We start from the raw sequence: 22557 nt of genomic DNA, 5'->3' as shown, positions 1-22557 counted from the left end.
AACACCATGATAATTTGGAGTCCCATCCCATTGTATGGATTTTATCCATACGATTGACAGTGAAGAATTTTCTCATAGAAAGAGTGCGTGCTTCTATTGAGTCATCCTTTAAACCTTAATGCCAATATCAATATACTGGTTTTAAGGTTTAAGGGACTTGGCAGCCAATTGAGACCACTTTGAATAAGCTTTATATATTTTAAACGGTTTTATATTATTGTGTTCAACTAACACGCTACATGTACATTAAAAATTGTTGTTTTTCTCTTTAATCACATTTATAGCAAGACTTCATGATCATTGAGTCTATCACTCAGTAGTTTTTGAAAAGAATTTTACTCCCAATATTTTACTCCATAACTCATTTATAAGAATTTCCTTTACCCCGTATTCACCATGAACATAATATTTATAATTTAATTTTATAATTCTTAGAAGAAAGCAACTAATTATTTTGGCCTATTTGCCTGTTTGCTTCTTCTTTTGTGCCTATTTGAATGTCTCAAACTAAATTCGTAAAAAAAATTCCAAACGTCTGCAATGTTTCCTTTGAAGTTCCTTTTTGCGAAATATGCAGGTTCTGCCTGCTCAGTAATAATATTCTGTCTACCCCACCATTTACTTCGCGTTGTTGTCATCTGAGTTGTCCATGAGGTGTCCACTGAGCTATCTGCAGCGATGTAGTAGCGATTCTGCTTGTGAATTGTACTGCGAAGCAAATGGCGTCCCCTGCCTCCATTGCAACCATGACTATTGATATTGCTAATATGACATATGGTTGCAAGCGGTACCTGATCTTCTAGCTTACAGCATTCTCTTTCAGAACTTGAAATTTCACGTAAATTGAAATCATCGACAAAATCGACATTGCTATGTTCTACATTTTCAGATTCACATTACGATCTGATCTTGCGGTTTGTTTTGCAACAAATGAAGTACATCTCTCAGACGTTAAAAATATTTCTGATAAACACAGCTACAGTAAACAAAATTACATACAACCGTGAATTGCTCGTCTGAAAAATTTTGTGTCGTACATATCTACACAAACTTACGACACAAAATTTATTTTCATCGTAACCCATATTTAATAATACTTGGAATAAAAGATTTGCGAGAATTCTTGCTCAAATCAGACGCTTACAATGACCGCGGTTTTTATTGGTTATTATTGGTTTTAATTTTATCGGGGCATTGTCATACAAATAAAAAAATGGATTCATTCAAAATCTATTTATTCTCATAAAGATAAGTCGTGAAAAATATTTTAGTAAAGACCACATCCACAGCCTCCGAAAGCACGACCGGCGATAGCGGGGCCGTAACCGATACCGGCGGCGAGACCAGGGCCGTATCCAAAGCCAGCGGCGGCGGGGTAGCCCCAGGCGGGGCCGGCGAGGTCTTCACTAATCATGCCCACGGCACCGTCGCCGCAGCCGTATGAGACGGCTCCAGCACCGGCAGTAGGCAGCGCGCCCTCCAGACCGACGGTGCTTAGAAAAGGCAGTTCGCCGCCGACGGCCAAGATACCTCCGATCTCGTTCTCTGAGAGCACGGACAGGCCGACGGGCGGGATGGGGGAAGCGCTAGACACAGCGAAGCCGCCACCGCTGGATGTTGGCACTGCAGCTAGTCCGCAGCCGGCTCCATAGCCAGCCCAGGGAGTAGCTGCACCGAAGGGTGCGGCAGCCATCAAGGGAGCTTCATAATCTAACCCAGCGCCCAATCCATTGCAGAAAGCGGAGATGGTCTGAAATAAAAATTAAAAATATTATTGAAATCACTGAACATTAATAGCCTTTTCCAACCTGTTCAAAAAATATCACGGCTTACCTGGATCAGAAACGCTTGAGCGCAGAAAAGAACGATAGCTTTGGCAGACATATTGATGTTGTTTATTCACGACAAGTGTAATAATTACTGGGCGCCTATACATTTTATAGTGTCGAACGTTGAGTAATTAGTAAAAATAACGTGTAATATTTTTAATTAAGAAATATTAATCTTTTTTATTTACGTGTTACCTCAGTTTCTTAATAAAAGTTTTCAGTGCATTGATTGCTTTATGGAATTGAGGCATTTGTTGGTTTCAGTACTAAAATAATGTATTATGATTAATACTATCAATGCTTGTAAATCGTGTATCGAATTATTGTCCATTCCACCTATTTATTTATGCTTAATAATGTTTCTATAGAATATTGCAATAAGGACTGGATTAGAATTTATGTAAAACTGTTGACTCGTTGCAGTGCCGTACAAGTTAGGAATTCAAAATGATGTTTGTTTTTAACCGGTAAGCGGTTTAACTATTTATGAAATCATACGTCTCGAACACGCACCAAAACGGTAGTTATTATGAATGCAAAATTATAAACTGAAATACATGTTTAACTGATTACACATTAAACTGATAGAATAAACTATGGTTTTTACGAAAAAACAGATATCTATTAATTAATTTATTTATTTCAAATAAGCACACCAACTGTAATACATAACTTTATATTAGTTTTGTATAACAAAGTACAAAATTAAATAAGCTTGCCTGTTGTAGATGTACACAGCTCTGGCCATAATTATGTTAGTTCCTATCTAAACGGTAATAACTTCTAAGTATATGTCAAAAAACAACACTAAAATGGCTCAAGATACTTAAATGTTTTTTTAAAACACAGTTTTAAATAATATTGTAACCTGGGAGTTACTTTGTTATTATACATTGCGTGTTAGGCACACACTCTGTGTTAATTATAAAAATAATTTAAAAATAAAATTATAACTTAGAGTTCGCCAGATTCCACCCACCCATCCACACCAAAATTTTGTGGTGGTTACGGCCTACATTCACTTCTAATCAAAATCTTTCCTGTGTCTTAGCATTAAAACATTATGTAAATTAAAACTTCTGAACTATTATTAAGCATTCTATACAATAATCTGAAATGTCAAAAATAATAAACAACAATAGATAAAAATGAATGTTGAGATTTATATCTATTACACTGTAAAGTCAGTCACGTGATTTATATTTTTTTTCTAGCTAGTTACAACATTATTTCAAATTCATCGAACAGTTATAAGTATATAAAACAATGTATGCTTCGATAGATCTTTCTGAACAACGCTGTCATACAAGAAATAGCAGACATGTCTCCATTTGCATTCTTACTATTTTGCGTTCATGCTTGCATGATCCAGGTAAGAAATACTTGTGTATTAGATTCTTATGTATAATAGTCCAGTGTTTAATAGATCTGAAAAATTTTAAGTTTAGGGGACAACATTATTAATTTGATGCTATATTTAACTTCAGTAATTAAAATGATATTAATTAGTTTAAAAGTAATTTATTTGACTTTAAAATCATAAGTAAGGAAAAGACCAATATTTAGCCACTTCCGCACATGCAGTGGTAGTCGTCAAGGTGTACCGCCCGCCAGCCCGCTGATAAATGCGTATGCGGCAAACAATGCGAATCACACAACCGCAACCGCCAAATCACTCAACACGTGTTTCACCCCTACACGGGGCATCTTCAGGAGTTATGTTACACCGATTAGTGCCAAACACATTCGTTTGATTGGTTTGATCCTTTAGATTGGTTTTACGGATAGATAACTAGCTATCAGATGATAGTTTTAGCTTGCATCTCACTAGCCGATTCATGGATCTGAGTTTTGAGTCCAGATTTTACTAATGTACTTTTTCCATGTGAGTTATCTATTCAAGCACATTTATAAATGTAATTAAATAGAAAACGAATAGAATGCGAATTACCTACGGCTAGTTCGCATTCTCAGCTTAGGGTATTTAAACTAACGTAGTAGCTCTATTTTTTAATGCATACACTATAACACTTCGTTCTTCTAGCATTTAAATAGTATACGTAATCTTCCGTCGTACCACAGTCTCATTAGTCAAATAAATAAGTCATAGCACCTTACTTAGTTATTAGGAAGACTCTAGACGCAGGCCACTTCAAACCGACTCTATTGAAAATCTACAGAGAAGGCCTATGTATAGTGGACGTTCTACGGCAGGAATTATGGTGGTGATAATTAACGCTTTTGCTCTCATTGCAGGCGGCACATCAAGAAACATCTAGTTTATGTAGGCCAAATACTTAAAAATACTGTATAAATTTTGTGACAAATGAATAAAAAAAACTACATAAAAAATTGGGGACTTGATGACTTTTTTTCTGGTTAGACTTACAACACTGCAAGACGCGGTGTGTGCCAGCCTAGATCCTCTTTTAAGGTGGCAAATAGGGCTTACAATACCGAACTAAAATCTGGATACCGGTATTTGACATTTAAAATATCGGGATACCGGTATTTAAACCGATATTATTAATAAAAATTACTAATTATAATTTTACTTACCTTCGTTGTTATATTAACTTATTAAGAAATAATATAAGAAATCCTATAAATATTGTTCTGAAATGAGTAGACATTATTGATTTTATTACATAGAGAGTTGGAGTAGATAGATACAAAAAATGTGCAAGTAAAAAAAAAATATTAAATATATGTTACATTTTACATATAATAGGCTCGTACGGCATTGTATAATTAAAGAAGCTAAAAATATAATTAAATTGACAGTATATATGGAATTATATTAACAATTTGCGTAATATAATGTAATACAAAAATACCGGTATTTTTTCATAAATACCGGATTTGGGTGTCGCTAAACAATAAGATACAAAACCACGTAATTGGACCGGAATCACCATAACGAGTATTAGGTACAGTTAAATACTTAATGCGTAAACGCTTAAAGTAAGATTTTTTACATAATTTACATAAAACTGTCATTAATTTATATTAATTTCTGGGTTATTTTTATATCAAATAGTTCGTAAGATAAGGGGGCTATTTAGAGCTTAAAAGCCTTATTGGCTTCTATACAATTTTCTCCTAAATGAAAGGCCCCAAATATAATTCATAGGCTAGTTTCAAATTTTGCTACGGATTTAATTAGTAGGGTACCACCATATAAATGAAAATATAAATACGTTCCGAATGTGTGTATTTCCAAACACATTAGTTACAAGAAATTTCTTAATAGATACCGCATCCACAGCCTCCGAACGCGCGGCCGGCTATGGCGGGACCGTAGCCGATACCGGCGGCGAGACCAGGGCCGTATCCCAAGCCGGCGGCGGCGGGGTAGCCCCAGGCGGAGCCGGCGACGTCTTCGCTGATCATGCCCACGGCACCGTCGCCGCAGCCGTATGAGACGGCACCAGCACCGGCAGTCGGCAGAGCGCCTTCTAGACCAACGGTGCCCAGGAAAGGCAGCTCGCCGCCGACGGCCAAGATACCTCCGATCTCGTTCTCTGAGAGCACGGACAGACCGACAGGTGGGATGGGAGAAGCGCTTGACACAGCGAAGCCACCACCACTGGATGTTGGCACGGCAGCTAGTCCGCAGCCGGCTCCATAGCCAGCCCAGGGAGCAGCGCCGCCGAAGGGAGCAGCAGTCATCAAGTGAGCTTCATAAGCCAACCCGGCACCGAGTCCATTACAATAAGCAGAGATAGTCTGAAAGACGGAAAAAGATTATGAGGCAAAGGATAAATCACTAATTGCAAATAGATTTTCTACTATCAATAAAAGTTCAACGAAATTACCTGAACCAAGAACGCTTGAGCACAGAAAAGAACAATAGCTTTGGCAGACATGCTGATGTTGTTTATTCAAAACAAGTACAACCGATATTGTGAGTGTAAACATTTTATAGTGTCACGTGTTGAGTAATTGAAAAGAAGTGTAATATTTTTAATTAAGAAATATTCTGTCTTGTTACAAAGCCATGGTAACTTCTGTTATGAAACTTCTCAAATAATATTTTCGATGAGTCATTTGGTTTATGAAATCAAGATGATTTGTATGCTAAAAATTTTAGTAAAAAAAATAATTTGTTTCAACGAATGATGCAAATACCAGTAATCTGTGTATCGATACATATATGAGATAATCTGTATATACTAAATATGCTTAATAATCTCTTTAGAATGCTATAAACAAAGCCGGAAAAGGATGCGTAGTTTCGGCTGTGCGTTATACTGTCGACTCTTTGTTTTTAACCAATATATGATTGAATGTATTTATAAAATAATTTACGTCTAGAACACGTGGCAAAATAGTAGCGTTCATTAATAATGCAATTTTTCTATTGCCTTAATTATTATTAATTTCCAACATGAAAATCATAAACTGAAATACACATTGAACAAAAGAATTTATATTTGATGTCTTTTCGACATAATAAAGGTGACACGTGTTTTTCTTAGCTATTTCAACATTATTTCAAGTTCATCGAACAGTGATTAATATATAAGACAGTTTACGCTTCGATGGATTATTCTGAACTACACAGTAATAAAACAAATAACAGACATGTCTCCTTTTGCATTTCTACTGCTTTGCGTTCAGGCTGGCTTGATCCAGGTAAGTCTTACGTTCTTTTCTTTTAAATTATTGTAATTTTTTTTCAAAGAGTATGAAAATTTTTCTTGTACGTTATTAATACTGTATTTTTAATTTTATTAACATAAAAAATTTGTCTCTAAAATTACATTTATAAAGTTTTTGTCTTCTTCCAGAATGTATACAGTGAATGTGCCGGTGCCGGGCTTGGTCTTGGATTAGGATACGCGCCAGGATGGGCAGGCGAATGTGGTCTCGGATATGGACCCGGTTTAGCTACTGAATTCGGTTACGGACCTGGTCTCGGTCTTGGGTACGGTCTCGCTGCCCCTGCAGCCGTCACTGGCCCGGCTTACGGAGGCGCTGGCGTCGGTGACATTGCGGTTGGTGGTGAGATGGGCGTCGCTGGTACCACTCTCGTCGAAGGACAAGTGCCGATCCTCGGTGCCGTCAGGTTCGGCGGTGATGTTCCTGCTGGCGGTGTCGTGTCCATTGCTGGACGCTGCGCCGGCGGCTGTGGTTGCGGCGGTCCCTACATGTATTGAATTAGGGAAAATTATTCTTAATAACAATCCAAAATTAAAATAAATGATTAAAAATAACAGTTTAGTTATATTTTTAGTGTATATACAATAACACAGTTCTACAATTATTTCAGAAGGCAAACGAGTACTAACAATGAAATATTAAACGTCTGTAACACTGACTCTCATGTTATATGAAGAAGACAGGACTTTATTTAGTTACTCGACAGACGATGAATACTAGCCGTTTCCATCCGGCTCTATTGGCAATCTATTAGGGAGGCCTATTCCCATCAGTCTTGCGGCTTAAATGATGATGATAGTAACGCCGATTTACTCTATTTTAAGCAGCACGAAGCAACGGGCGGGTTCAATGATCTAGTGGGGTCTTTGAACGTACTTTATAAGCATGAAAAAGAACTAGTCTCTTTGGTGAAAGATTTAAAAAATGCTGTTTATTTTTTGGAATTTTGTAATATTTAAAAAAAATATGGCCGAAAGATCTATCAGCCCAAGAACTTTCGAAGTTATAAAGAGTGCTTTTAGAACGAAAACGTTGTGCTAGTGAATCTCGCTGACTACTCATTTTGACTAAGCAGGTCTGCATGCGTTCACGACAGAGTAATGATAGTAATTTGATTCGTACTAATTAAAAAGCCGGCGACTTGAAGACTTGTCTGGTAGTTACCCTCTTGGTCTCCTAACTTCTCAGTGACGGATTCGGGGAGATGGTTTAAAATAAGGTTCGAGTTCTGGTCCATCATTTCTAGCGAAGATAGAAGGAGATAGACTTTCAAGAGTTTCGCGGCTACGGTTATTTAAAAAGCATACCTTACATTGGTTAGGGTGAGTATATGAATGCATTTTTCCCTAGTTAAATTAAAATGATCTTTATTATTTAATAAAAGCTGTAAGGTTTCTTGTGGTAAATGATTCTCTCTGGATATATCGCTCTTACAATTTTTTCCTGCATGGCATATGTGCTGTGACGTGTTGTGCCAATCCGACTCACGGAAGCGCCATTATCGATGATGTAGCAGTTGGTGGTAAGATAGGCGTCGTCGATACCACCATCATAGAAGAACGGGTCTCGATCCCCAGAGATTCGGTGGTGATGTTCTAAATGGAGGTGTGCTTTCTATTGCTGGTAGCTGTGCGGGAAGATGCGGTTGCAATGGAGCCTATTTAGACTTTCCCGCCTCCCGTATTGCTGACTTGCAATTAGCCTTGCACCCCGGTGCAAGGAATTCCTGCCCACAGTGCGGAAGTGTACTTGAACTTTCCCGCCGCTCTCTCTACTGTTGCTGCCAGTTAAATCCTGAGCTCCTGCGCACGGATTCGCTACCCTCGGCGTTTGGAGTATCGGAAGTGTCTCCGGATTTCCCCGCCTACCTTAGTCAAGATCACTTAGATCACACTTTTCTGTTTTTATTATTCATTTAAAATAGATAAAGTAGTGACATAATGTTATGTATATTTATGTCTGATTCACATCTATACCAGTCATGGGATGTTGCAGTTGATAGACATGAGTAATCAGCCGTGCTTTTAATAAAAACAATAAACTCTATAAGAAACTAGTGTATTTCCAAAAAAAAATTGGTATAAAAACGCATTACTGTAACGAAACACTTTATAATAACGCTAGACTACAATACTACGGTCAAAATGCACCCACCTTCAGATTTCTTTGTATTTCCATCTTTTCAGAAATTACTAGGCAGTGTCAAATTAATATCAACAGAGGACTACCAAAATTATTAACTACATTTTTTATCAAAAGTGACAGAATTTTTACTGCAATGCCAATATGTCAAAAAGTCGCCAAACAAATTAGCATCTACATATTATAGTTATATAAATAAATTATATTCAAAAATAAACACATAAGTAACCTTGAAAAAAATGTGTGTTGAATTTTAATATAAAATGGAAAGAAACTTTTCCCCGACCTATTGTTATTAGTTTCAGTTTTTTTATTAAATGTTGCATACATTTTTTAGTTGTATTTGAAAATAGCAGTTTTATATTTCTTTGTACAATTTTATTTTTAGATTCTTTATGCTCCATAAAATAACCAATATTTCGTTTGTTTCGGTTATTCCGACCGCTAACGAGATACCAAGCATACTACATATTCAGAGTAACGATCAATATGTATTTTAACACTAGAAAAAAGTTTTATTTGAAAAGTCATCGAGTTTATGGATTTCATTTTGATGTATTTCAATGTTTATTCTAATGGACGGTTCTAACAATCTTATAATAGTTTATTTCCATTTTTATAAATGTGTACGAATTCATACATGGATCTCAGTCTGTGTTAACATATATTGATTTTTAAACAAAAATTAGTATCTTTTTAAATTCTATGTTCATTTAATAGCTGCTTGTAATAAATCATTACCACTGCTTTTTGTGTGTTATTATTTAAATACTTTTAAAATTTTAACTATCTTTAGTTATTTTAACCAGCCTGTTATAAATATTTTCTTTTATGGACTCATGCACAAAATAATGAAAACTTCAGTTATTAATATCAGTAATTTTGATGTTTTATTAAATAACATGATATGGTACATTCAAAATATAAATATCAACAAAAACTAAATCATCTATACAAAACAATAACACAATTATTAATACATTCCACTACAACCACATCCGAAATCAGTGACTGCTCCGGGCCAAGCAGTGCCGTATCCAAAACTGTTACCCATTACTGGACCATAATTCATTCCATTCGCCCCCCAGCCACCAGCCATTGGCAAAATATCTTCACTCATCAATCCAACATTTCCGTTACCACATCCATACGAGATAGTACCAACACCTGCGGTTGGTAAAGCGCCTTCCAAGCCCACAGTACCTAGGAATGGTAGCTCTCCTCCAACCACTAAAATGCCTTCGATAGCATTGTCAGACATTACGGATACGCCATGCGGGGGAAAGGGAGACATACTTGTAATAGCAAACCCACCGCCGTAAGAAGATGGGATAGCGGCAAGATCGTATGCACCTAAGAATGAAGGTGGTCCAGCACATGGAGGACCAGTTATTAGAGGAGCTTCATATCCATAGCCAGGAGCAGCTAGTGCAAAACCTTCAGCAGGAGCTATACCAGTAGGCCACGCGGCGTTTACACAATATCCAGCGATAGTCTGTAAAATTAAATATAACATATAGTGGGCAGAACACATAATAAGCAAAATAGCCGCTGATGCCTTAACGTTATGGTGTTGAGACCAAGGACTAGCAAGCGAAGCGTAGTACGTCTGCCTATAAAGTAGATAGACGACTTTCTTAAGGAAGACTCTGGATGCAAGCCGCTACCAACTAGTACTATTTGAAATCTATGGGGAAGTCCTATATCCAGCCGTAGACGTCCCATGGTTTCAATGATGATGATAATAGTTAAAATGTTTAATAAAATGGCACTACTATAAGAAAGACATAAATTTTAAAATTTTTGTACATACCTTGACCAATAAAAATTGTGTACAGACAACAAATAAAGTTTTAGATGACATGTTTGTAGCAATTTTAAAATCTTGACAATTGACCTATAAACACTGACAATCGAATGATTTATAACATGTTATAAAAAGCATTTATACTGTCAAGTATTATCAAACTGTTATGATTTCAACAATATTATTACAAAAACTTACGTACAATAACTTCATTGAAACTTTGTAGATAACATAATTACATGTGTACGTAAAATGTAATTTAGTTCAGTTTTATCAATTTCTTAATAACTACATACCTATATTGTTACACATCTAAATTTATTTCACTATATGAAGTTAGCGAGGAGGTTATCCTTATATTATAATAAGAAAGATGAGTATATTGAAATAAAAAGATCAGATTTTCTACAATTATTAATTCAGTAGATTTACGCCCAGTTTCTTAAAGGTATTCTCAGTAAATTTTAGTAAGAAAATTAAGACAGAGCCTATTGAAACTTTTTTTTAATTGTTTTTTAGACGACAATTACTGAATATTATTAATTACAACCTACTGAGTATTCAAAACAAAGGCAATATGGCTTGTTATGAGTGCACAATTTCAAAGTAAATGAAGTTAACTTCTGAGGAAAGATAATTTTTTTGGTCAATTTCCGTAATTTTAAGAATATGCATATTTCAATGTCATAAAATACAAGGTATACAGTATTTGTAGTTAAAGTATATAGAGTCAGCAGTCATTAAAATTATATTATTTATTTTAGAATTCATTCTTATTTAAATATCTTAAAAAAATTTAATTACAATGATTTCTGAAGTACGAAAATATTAAATAAAAATACTATAATTGATGTAAATATATTATTTTTAATTCAGTACAGAATTATTATTATTATGTAAGCCGTGAAACGCCCACTGAAATGCATAGGACTCCGTCTAAGATCGCTGCAATAAACAGTCTAACAGTGTCCGCATCCGACCTTAACTGTGTCTGTGATTCACCCAGTGGAGAGTCTACCCACACTGCTTTTACCGGATTATGGCCGCCCTTTCGGCTCTAACAGCCGAGTAATGTGCGCCGTCCACTGCCACTTCAGATGACCAAATTATCCTTGTTGTTGTTGTTTTAATAAACCTTTCAGGATTGTGGATACGGAGTAAACGGACGTAAAAATAACTTAAATTAATGGAAAAGAATATATGTCCTTGACATTAATTTTATTCAATCATCTGCAGTTACCATCGTTTAAAGTTATTATTTAAATGATTATAATTGTAAGCAAAACATATTGAATATTATTATGAATAAATGAATTAAAATAATACATTATTACGTTTGTCACGAACTGTCATAACCCAGCGAAGTAGGGAACAAAAACTTGCGATCGTAGGTCACGGGTTCGATTCCTTGAATAAAATCTAGTATAATTCACACTTTTTGCTTTAATTATATAGGATTGGTACTGCTCACTAACAAGTTTTCAGAGGACGGGCAGCAGTGTCCTCTGCATACCATAATACCACATTGCAATCGCCAACCCGCCAGCCAGGCCTGACGATTATGGGATATCCCCTCATTGATATCTTTAGGCAGGCCTATGCCTTAAAAAGATGTCAGTGTATAAGATTTCAGAGACCCGCTTATTCTAATGGCAAAATTACCCTTCAGTATACAGGATAACTTACTTCAGCCGCACAGTAAATTTTTTCGTACCTACCACTAGCCCGCTTAAAAGTAATATTACATTGAATTATTCTGTCATTTATTTTTAATAGTTAGTGGTAAGTAAGATACTTCGTTTCAATTTTGTTATAGATTAAATACGTAATAATTTTTGTAGCACCGTTTTTCACAATTTTCACAGTAGTATCAATCAACAACAGTCACGTAAGCTTTTGTTTAGCTTTATATAGTAAAGCTCTTTCGCGTATCTCTATTTACAACGAGTTTAAAAAGCTCAAGCTTGGACGTGTCAATCTTAGTTTTGACCTTCAGTAAATTGACATCGTAATTGCGCGGCTCATAATGTCAAGGGCGTTACCCACCAGCAAATTTCTGCAAGCTTCGTCATTGCTGTGATTTAAATTCGAAAATTTTACTCTACCATTCAGACATCAGAATATTTTAACAGTTGGTGTTTTCTTTAGAAGAATTTCCTACGAAGGTTAACAGAGGAAAGGCAGGGAAAACAATGATCGCCTTGGTCTTTGGTCGGATAGACAATTACGCAATAATTTTAAACGAAAATAAGAAAACAGTAACAACAGAGTGGTATTACTACTAGTATTTGTTCGCCTGTTCTTTTGGAAGAGGTTTATGAACAACGCTCACATAGCGGAGTCCTCCTTCATCAGGAAAAGGCATTATACTTTATATTTTGTAACATGCTAATTGCATGCATTTATCCCAAAAAAAGTGAAATTACGATCAATACGATTTCAAGATAGCGAAAACACCTTGAAAAGACCACCAAATAGACCTTGGAGGGAAGGAGGGAAGGGTTTGAAATATAATTTACTACCGCTTCTCAGACCCACTGAATATACATGTGAAATTGCATAAAAATGTGTAATGCCCGTTTAGGTCAGCATAGCGACTTACACTGTCACACGAGAATTTTATATAAGAAGATAGGAAATATACCATTTGCAAAATTTAGAATATGTTATACCAAGCATCAGCTATCCAATCGCATCAGTGTTCTTATTCTAAGTAAAGAATTAAAAGTGTGAAAGTAACGACTAGATATAAGCGTATACAAGTTAATATTATCGAGTCCTGGTCATCATCAGCAATAAGCTATAATAATGTACAAATATGTCAAAAATAACACAAAATATAGTTTTAATAACTCTTTTATTTACAATGTAACGAACAAATCTATAAATTTAATTTAATATACAGCGTTACAGCCCAGTCCATATTCAGCGACAGGTGCAGCCCACGAAGCTCCATATCCCAAACCGTTGCCCATCATTGGAGCATAATTCATGCCAGTTGGCCACCCTAATCCACCGGCCATTGGCAAAACTTCTTCGCTCATCATTCCAACATTTCCGTTGCCGCAGCCATACGAGATAGTACCAACACCTGAGGTTGGTGAAGCGCCTTCCAAACCAACAGTACCCAGGAATGGAAGCTCACCTCCCACCACTAAGATGCCTTCGAAGGCATTATCAGACATCACGGATATGCCATGAGGGGGGACTGGAGACACACTTGTGATAGCGAATCCTCCGCCGTATGAAGAAGGAATAGCAGCAAGGTCGTATGCTCCTAGGAATGGAGCTGGTCCAGCGCATGGTGAAGCAGCCATCAGCGGAGCTTCATAACCATAACCTGGAGCTGCCCAGCCTAAACCTTCCCCAGCCACTATCGCTGTCGGCCAAGCACCATTATTACAGTATCCAGAAATCATCTGTAAAAATAACAAAGACCTTTTATAATAAGAAATATTTTATAATATTAATTAACAATTAAATTATTTTACGTTTTTAACAATTGGTGTTATATAATATTCACCTGAACGAGGAATAATTGTACGCAGAAAAAATATAAGGTTTTGGTGGACATCATTGTAAATTAATTTAATAAAACTTTAATATACAATACAATAAGAATCAGTCGATTGAATGATTTTTAAAATTACAATTCACGTATTTATACTTACAAATATTATCGCTTTGTAATATTTTTCATTGAACTCGATAATTAATAGTTGCAAAGGATAGTGGAAAATTGTGATATTATAGGTATGTAATAAATAAAGATTGCGTTTTATTCCATTTAGGTTAGTTCATTTTTAAATATATTTTTTTAAAATAAAGTCCTCTGTAAATTAATCAATTACAACTATTTTCAAAAAGGACGTAAGTTTCATTTTGTTCCGATCTTCGTTTTAATTGATTTTTATGAGTCTCACTTAATTCATATATTCTAAAAGTAAGTTTTTAATTAACAGCTAGTAGCAGTTACATTAATTTTCTTAATTGAAAACTATAGAAGAGATGATGTTTACATGATAGATGTTTACATTGCGTCTACGCGCTTTGCATATTAAACCAAACATATTATTTATATTAAATGAATCACTGAATTGATCTCCTCAATGAAATTATAAACCTTTTTGGTGTAGTGTCATTTAAATATTCATAATAAAAATGTTAGAAAAAAGTTTTTAAATTTAGAATGACATTGCCTATAAAAAAGCGGGACTTTGACGTAATTATTGCATTCATTACCTTTTATATCGACTACTTCAAAACAGTTTTATTAAAAACATTGCAACACAAATCAACAAACAAACAGATTTTTTAAGGGTCGTTCAAAAAGGTAGCCTGCCCGTACCTCGCTGTACTCGATTGCCAGTCTGAGCCGACCCTCGTACCTCTAGTTTGTGTCTATTACAAAACTATTATCTCAATGTACAGATTTATTTACTTTGACGTCTTTGTATTTTATTAACTGAATTCAACTGTGAGATACTACAGAACTTATTTAATAAAACTAGTTTGCTTCTTATTACAGTCATAGCGAAAAAGTATTGAGGATATGGTTCTTCTTTATCTTAGAGTCGCAGTAGAATGTTGAATATAAATAACCGTTAAACGCACAATAGTTATTTTTTATTTTAGTTAAACGTTTCCAGGCGAAACTATAATTTGCGCAAACTTAATACGATAAAATCTTATATAATTCTTTGAAATTAAATTTACAATCCAGTACAGTAAAAATTTAAGAGACAATAGGAATTATCCCTATTATCTTTGGCCGACCAGAGGTGTATTTATTGAAAACTGAACTCCTTTTGTGGTTTCAGCAGATCTGTAAAGCAAAGGAGCTTTACAAATTTGCGATATATGGTGTTAACAAAAGTTTGTCAGTTATTATTGACCATGCAGACTCTCTAGCGATATAACAACCCACATTTTAAGACAAATTTCCAATCCGCTAGGTATAGCTAATTTAAGTTCAAATAGTCATATTTATAGAATGTTCACGTCAATGTTTGTGTTCAAATATTATAGTCGTCATCATCATCGTCGTTTCAGCCCATAGACGCCCACTGAAAAAGATAGGCCTCTCCCAAATATATCTATGGGCCTTAATATATATTTTATACCATAATTGCCATGCTTGGCAAGTACATTGGAGATCGCAGTGTAATTTTATGGTATGCAACGGACGCTGCTACCCATCCTCTGGCAATATGTTTGTGACCAGTAGCAATCTAATATAATTAACGCACAAACTGTGAATTACATATAAGACTATCTCAGAAATCCAACCAGCGACCTACGATTGCAAGTCCGCTCGGCTGCAACTGCTCGCTTATTATCGCTTTTCTTAGCATACTGAGATTTAAATTTAATAAACAATACCATATTTATATTCTCAAGGTCAAATTTTGACAAACTGCATGTGGCATTAGAGACTTAAAAAATATGCTCTTTAGTGTCAATATACCAGAAAAGAAAACTGTATGTAACAAAAATAAAGAACAATCAGCAGTGTTATCATTCAAGACAAATTATTACAGACATCTGTATATGACCAGTGAAAGCTTAGAGCACTAAAACGAGATCATCAAGCCTTATTGGCAAACCATAATCGTTCAACGAGCCATCGAGAAGGCCATGCTTGGGATTTCTCAACGAGTTGAATGAGGATATCCTTAGACGAACTAAAGTAACCAACTGGTCCCAGCGGATTATCAAGTTGAAGTAGCAGTAGGCAGACAACATAGTGCGCAGAATAGATGACCTGAATTAGTTTTGGTGTGTCGATCACGGATCCGCAAGCGTAGGGCATGACGTCCACCTACAAGGTGATACCGGTCCCTCCCGATCTTATTGGAAATCTATGGTGGGCGTAGGTCTAGCAGTGGTTTCCAATAGCTATTATATTAATCAAATATTTTACGTGTATTTACATATTACATAAGATACAAAATAATATCATATCACAAATACGTGAGGCTAATAAAAACCCAGTGAAATAATTTCGATATCTTTCAGCTCTAACGGAAAAAGGTTCGATGATAACATTGACATGCACAGATTTATGAAATTTATATTACATGACATTTATATATAAATACTACGAGTACAAAAAATCAATTACTGTATTCCGTATTTGAATTTGGACACAATTTCTCAAACATGATTTCTGTTGCATTCTTGTTGTTTTGCGCGCAAATTTGTTTATTTAATGTAAGTCATTTTCTTTAATAACATTCATCACCATCATCATTGTTTATATCATAGGATGTCCACGGCTGGACATAGGCCACCTATAGGTGAACGAATGGACACGGACTAGCAAGACGTCCACTCTTTTTAGTTAGCGTCAGTTAACGCTGGATGCAGATTACTTCCAACCGTTCCTATGGAAAATCTATGGGGGAGACCGTTACAAAATTACGTTATGGTTTTTTTCTAATTATTCTATAAAAAGATACTTAATATTCGTGATAACAATATTACCAAACAAATTGAAATTTTGGTACAATATATTTTCTTTATATCATCTTCTTTTTATTATGACATATATAGGTTCTCTTTGATATTGTAACAATTTACACTCGGTTGAAGAGATGTAAATCTCATAAATAGATTGTTTATTATTTTACACATAATAATGTATTATGTTAATACAATCACTGATTCATTTTCAGAACACTTACGCCCAGTATTTGGGCGCCAGTCCAGGTTTAGGATATGCACCTGCAGTAGTCGCTGAAAATGAACTTGGCTGCGGAGCGGAACTTCCTTTCGGTCCAGGCATCGCACCAGGTCTATCTGGACCTGGATACGGATACGGACTGATGGGCCCGGCTGCGTTTGCAGGACCTGCAGGCTACGCTACTCCAACTGGATACACCGCGGGCCCGGCTTATGGCGGTGCAGGCGTCGGCGACGTGGAAGTGGCTGGCGAGATGCCAGTCGCCGGTACCACAATTGTTGCCGGTCAAGTACCAATTCTAGGAGCCGTGCAGTTCACTGGCGAAGTACCGGCTGGTGGCGTAGTGTCCATTGTTGGAAGATGTGGTTGCGGTTGTGGTGGACCTTATATGTACTAATGTCAACCATAAACTATAAACACAAAAGTTAAATTTTTAACCAAATATCTGTTATTATTATACTTGTTGCATTTTTTAAATTAAATAATATTAGTAAACACTTCATTCTTTCATTGACAATCTTTTTTAACTATCTTTCTGTTATCCTAAGCGCAAAAATAGCCCTATACTATTATATATTTTTTCTACCGTCGTTACGTGATCCCTTAGCATACATGTAAGGAGCGTTCAAGTCACAAAATAGGTCATTACATAACCGTCACTAGTCACTTCCGAATCTTGATACGAACTACATGTCACAAAAAATGGTGGTTAATCTCCTGACAACGACACGTGATGTTGGTAGACAAGAATATTAATATTTACATCAGTGTTGGCCTAAAGTGGTTAAGACATACAATTGATAAAAACACTTTACTTTCAAACGAAGATATCAGATTTTAATTATTTCAATTTTATAAAATTCTTTCTATTATTTTGATTAAAAGATTGCCACCATTAACTAATTCCTGTAATAGTTTATATTCTCAATATTCAGTTTATTTTTTTCAAACGTGCAGGGCTTAGGCCACCCCAAAGGATATCTATGGAGGGGATATACTATAATCTCCATGCTTGGCATGCGGATTGGGGATTGCAGTTTTGTGTTATGGTTCCATATCTTGGAAACTTGTTGCAGCGCCAATGTCATATAATAAATACGCATATCGTAAATAATATAAAATTGTATCCCAGAAATCGACCCGGCGACCAATGATTGTAAGTCAAAGTTTTTATCGCTGGACTACAACATTTATAGTGCTACGTATTAATTATGCTTTACTCGCTACTTTTGCTGATTATTTTTTATGTAATATAATGTTACGTATAGATATGTAGATAGGCAACTGAAAACGATTCGATGTACTGTATTTTTATATGGATAAAAGATGCTTTCAAAAGGCCCAAACTGTAAATGTACTTTTTATTGATATTCGCAAAAGTCAATGAAAAGTATTGTTGGTTGAACTTCGCTTCCAAAATATTATCTTTGTATCATTTCGAATCGCGCTATATGCTAGCTGGAACGCTTTTTTTATTGAACGAATCAAGTTCCACAACGTTCGTTCCCTTTTACAAAATGATCTATCAGCAAACAGAATACATGGATACTTTTCAAACGCTTTTTTCTCTGCCTATAGACGCTTATTAATCCGGTGAACAACTTCGTACGCCAAATGACAATTGACCTTAATATTTTACAAGTAAAGTCTGATCTGGCTTCGAGAAGGCAACGAGACATTTTGAGACGCCGTCACTGTCGTCCATAACAATAATAAGTATATGTAAAATAAATTTGTAATAGATAATAGGAAGATGTAATATTATTATAGTTACATGTACACCGACCAGATAATAACATAATAGTTATTATACAAAATAAACTTATTTACATAATATTGGATCGAGAATATGTGTCGTGAAAAGTCGTTTTTAAGTTATGTTAGTAAAAAAATAATAGTTCTATATCAAAATCTTTTTGTAAAAACATCAGAAAAGAATATAATGCATACCTATTATAATCGCATTCATCATACTAAGATATACTAAATAATATCGAAAGAAGCTCCAAAGCCCTTTAGTTTTTCTATTTGCAAACTTTATCGATTGATAAACATTATTTGCTATGTATTAAAAATATTGTTATATTAACATCTATTATGGTGCTATATTACGCAATGAAATGTGCTATGAGATCCATAATACTTCTTTACGTACATTTTTTTTAAATTTTAAATTTTTAATAAACTATGAGGCGTTCATAAAATAAAATCAAAGAATCTTTAATACAATGTTCGAAACATTGCACAAACTCCTTCTGCAAATGAAATCTAGTAATATCCGGTATAAAAAATCTAGATTGATTAATAATGAGAACGATTTTTTAAAATTTTAAAGAAGTGTTTTAAATGTCAGTTCTCTAAAACCAAGATAGTTGTGGAGAACTGTAATTCTGAAAATCATACCTTTTTAAATCTCTCTAATAGAAGTAACAAAAACACAAATAAATATTAATATTCTTTAATAATTAGTTAGGTATATTTTAGATAAATTTTAATACATATATGGTCCATTACATCCACATCCGCATCTTCCCGCTATAGTAACAACTCCTCCAGCAGGAACCTCGCCAGTGAACTGCACGGCGCCGAGGATCGGTACCTGACCGGCCACAACAGTGGTGCCGGCGACTGGCATCTCGCCAGCAACGCCGACATCTCCGACGCCTGCGCCGCCATACGCCGGACCGGCGGCATACGCTACAGAAGGACCGAACGGAGCTGGGCCTCCGAAACCGTAACCATATCCTACACCTGGAACAGCTGGACCGAAACCAGGGCCGTAAGCTACTTCCGCGGCCAAAGCAGGTTCATAACCGAGCTCATATTCAACACCTATCGCCGGAGCACATCCTGGGCCAAGTCCAGCACCCACAAACTGACTGTAAGCATTCTGAAAAATAAACAAAGTATGAATAATGTGATATTCTGTACATAAAATATTTCGAAAAAGTGCAGCGAATTTACAAGTTCAAGCGGCAGACCACGTGGCGTGCAGAACAGATGGCTGTTGGAGCCTTAAGATTCTGGTACAGAAACTATGGAACGCCCAATGCAACGTGAAATCCCGTTACGGTCTACAGAAGGCTCTGTATGCAGACCGCTTCCAACCGGTTTTCTCGGAAACATTTGAACGAGGTTTATGTACAACAATGGACTTCTTACGGCTGGAATGATAATTTAAAAAATAATACTTTCGGAATCAATATTTTCAGATTCATAAACTCAATAGATTTGCAATGGCAAATGAAACCTGTTTTAATTAACATCTTTATTAAGATCATATTTATTTATTATTAGAAGTTAACTATTAATTTTTAATGAACACAGAATTAATTTTATATTTACCTGAATAAAACATGCTTGAGCGCAAAATAATAAGTAGGCAACTGGAGACATGGTTTTGATGTTTTAATGTATGTACTCAATACTGAATAAGAAACTTCATGTTAACCTGCATTTTATAGATTGAATGTTTTTGAAGTAATGCGTATGAAATAATCATAAAGTATAACGTTTTTTTTACTTACACAAGAGTAATCGATGAAACAGTTATAATATCGAATTAAGTTGTGACATACAAAACAAGGCACGTATAGAAATATGAATTTTCTTAACAAACATTTCAACAAACAAAAGTTGTTAGTTCTTTGCTGACTTTACATGCCCAAAATTTTGTATATAAATTGAGTGTAAATAAATACTTAAGAAATTATAACAAGTATGTCTTTAGCTAACTAATCTGCAGTATTTAGTACGTCGTCTCAATTAGTTTTCGTATTTTTTTCTCTTACAGTTCCAATAAGGTATGTTTAAAAAAATCAAGCATATTTTCTAAAATTATGTTTATGATTGTTTTCAAGAATTATTTTCATTTTCAGACAATTTATGCTACATATTTTAAATAGAGAGTGTAACTAATATTTTTGAAATACTCAATCGGTTAATAATTACGTTATGTAACTAAATAATTATGTTACCATTACCCAAAACAAAATTATCAATTAAAACTTACTTCATTTAATAAATGTGATAATATTCTTCTTTAGAATTTATTTTATATCGCTAGGCTCGAATTACGTATAATATAGATATTAAATTTAGCAATAAACGATATTGACGTAGTTCATTGGTATATAGTCTGCTGTAAAGGTTATGTGTATGTCAATAGTAACAAAATTTAGACAGATTCCGTTACTATTACAATCACTGACAATGTCGGCTAAATCCGTTCTTTTGTTTTTCGCCCACGCCCTTTTTGTTCAGGTAATATAAATAATTCTCTTTAGGGACTTTTTTAGATTACGGTATTTAATTTATGATTTAAACCCTTTTCCTTATTTGCAGACTATCACTGGCGCTTGTTGGGGTAATGGATTCAACTCCTGGCCTGCTCCCGGGTGGGGCGGTGAAGGTTTAGGTTGCGCTGCTCCCGCTTTAGCTGCTGAAGCTCCTTTGATAGAGGCAGCTCCTTGTGCGACCGGCGCTCCTTTCTTCGGCGCTGGCAGACACGGTTTCGGTCCTGTAGCCACGTCTAGCGGCGGTGGTTTCGCTGTTTCCAGCGCGTCACCCATTCCCCCAGCTGGACTAGCAGTTGCTTCTGAAAATGCCATTGAAGGAATCTTGGCTGTTGGAGGAGACCTACCATTCCTGGGTACTGTGGGCCTGGAGGGTGCTCTGCCGACTGCCGGCGCGGGTGCTGTGTCTTACGGCTGCGGTAGTGGCGCCGTGGGTATAGTAGCCGAGGAAATTGCTCCCGTAGCAACCGGCATGTCGCTGCCCGCTACCGGTTTCGGCTACGGCCCCGCTAGGGCTGGTGGACTTGGCTGGGCCGGTCGCGGCATCGGACCGATTGGTTGTGGCTGCGGTGCTCTTTGAAAATATTATACATAATTAAATGTGATACTCTTATGATAATTTTAAATAAATTAAAAAATATGGAAAAATAACTTCACTCTCATTACTTTAATATTTCATTGGCTATTTTACTCCGTTACATAAATTGCAGCATGCCAATATTTCTGTACTGAATAAGTGAGTAATCGTGGATCTGAAATCATTATCCGTAAATTTATAGCTACACACGTGTATTATTTACAAAAAATATGTATTTAATGATCCTAGTCTCAAAGAACCGCCACATGTTAACTTACTCGTAATTTTATGGTAGAGAAAAATAATAAAGATTTTTAAATAAATACTTTATTTTATTAAGAGTGTGTATTAAAATATGTTAAGTAAAATAATTTATTTACAGTAAACATGTATAGTGTATTGATAGTAAGAATATATCAAAGCGCTGCCCGGAGATCATTAAACTTGTGGCCGCACAATGTATTCAGTTTGTATATGACCTTTTTTATTAAATTCAAATTTAAAAATCAATATGAAATTGTAAAATAATAAAGAATAAAAACAACCGTGACATACAA

The 22557-nt window shown here is 35.5% G+C and overlaps 7 protein-coding genes across 7 annotated transcripts; 3 read left to right on the top strand and 4 right to left on the bottom strand.

Annotated features, from left to right (window-relative positions):
* Positions 1-1267: 1267 nt before the first annotated feature.
* On the bottom strand, positions 1268-1884 carry LOC137922982 (chorion class B protein PC10-like). Its single transcript, XM_068766099.1, has 2 exons — positions 1834-1884; positions 1268-1750 (listed from the first exon to the last, which is right to left on the bottom strand). Exons 1-2 carry the CDS (start codon positions 1882-1884, stop codon positions 1268-1270), a joined length of 534 nt encoding a protein of 177 aa, XP_068622200.1.
* Positions 1885-5075: 3191 nt separating this feature from the next.
* Positions 5076-5698, bottom strand: LOC137922981 (chorion class B protein PC10-like). Its single transcript, XM_068766098.1, has 2 exons — positions 5648-5698; positions 5076-5558 (listed from the first exon to the last, which is right to left on the bottom strand). The coding sequence occupies exons 1-2, from the start codon at positions 5696-5698 to the stop codon at positions 5076-5078; spliced, it is 534 nt and encodes a 177-aa protein (XP_068622199.1).
* A 718-nt stretch (positions 5699-6416) lies between these two features.
* On the top strand, positions 6417-6991 carry LOC137922924 (chorion class A protein L11-like). The gene is made up of 2 exons (XM_068766034.1): positions 6417-6467; positions 6623-6991. The coding sequence occupies exons 1-2, from the start codon at positions 6417-6419 to the stop codon at positions 6989-6991; spliced, it is 420 nt and encodes a 139-aa protein (XP_068622135.1).
* A 2618-nt stretch (positions 6992-9609) lies between these two features.
* On the bottom strand, positions 9610-16188 carry LOC137922980 (uncharacterized). Its single transcript, XM_068766097.1, has 3 exons — positions 16050-16188; positions 13347-13822; positions 9610-10131 (listed from the first exon to the last, which is right to left on the bottom strand). The coding sequence occupies exons 1-3, from the start codon at positions 16186-16188 to the stop codon at positions 9610-9612; spliced, it is 1137 nt and encodes a 378-aa protein (XP_068622198.1).
* A 65-nt stretch (positions 16189-16253) lies between these two features.
* Positions 16254-17525, top strand: LOC137922979 (chorion class A proteins Ld9-like). The gene is made up of 2 exons (XM_068766096.1): positions 16254-16271; positions 17121-17525. The coding sequence occupies exons 1-2, from the start codon at positions 16254-16256 to the stop codon at positions 17523-17525; spliced, it is 423 nt and encodes a 140-aa protein (XP_068622197.1).
* A 2094-nt stretch (positions 17526-19619) lies between these two features.
* Positions 19620-20524, bottom strand: LOC137922917 (chorion class CA protein ERA.2-like). Its single transcript, XM_068766028.1, has 2 exons — positions 20474-20524; positions 19620-20018 (listed from the first exon to the last, which is right to left on the bottom strand). Exons 1-2 carry the CDS (start codon positions 20522-20524, stop codon positions 19620-19622), a joined length of 450 nt encoding a protein of 149 aa, XP_068622129.1.
* An 816-nt stretch (positions 20525-21340) lies between these two features.
* On the top strand, positions 21341-22003 carry LOC137922978 (chorion class B protein PC10-like). Its single transcript, XM_068766095.1, has 2 exons — positions 21341-21391; positions 21473-22003. Exons 1-2 carry the CDS (start codon positions 21341-21343, stop codon positions 22001-22003), a joined length of 582 nt encoding a protein of 193 aa, XP_068622196.1.
* Positions 22004-22557: the final 554 nt, after the last annotated feature.

Source organism: Battus philenor, unplaced genomic scaffold (genome assembly GCF_028537555.1).
Source record: "Battus philenor isolate CCGP_79_NKW_IND1 unplaced genomic scaffold, ilBatPhil1.0.hap1 SCAF_20, whole genome shotgun sequence".
NCBI lineage: Eukaryota > Metazoa > Arthropoda > Insecta > Lepidoptera > Papilionidae > Battus > Battus philenor.
This window is presented reverse-complemented; position numbering and strand designations above follow the sequence as displayed.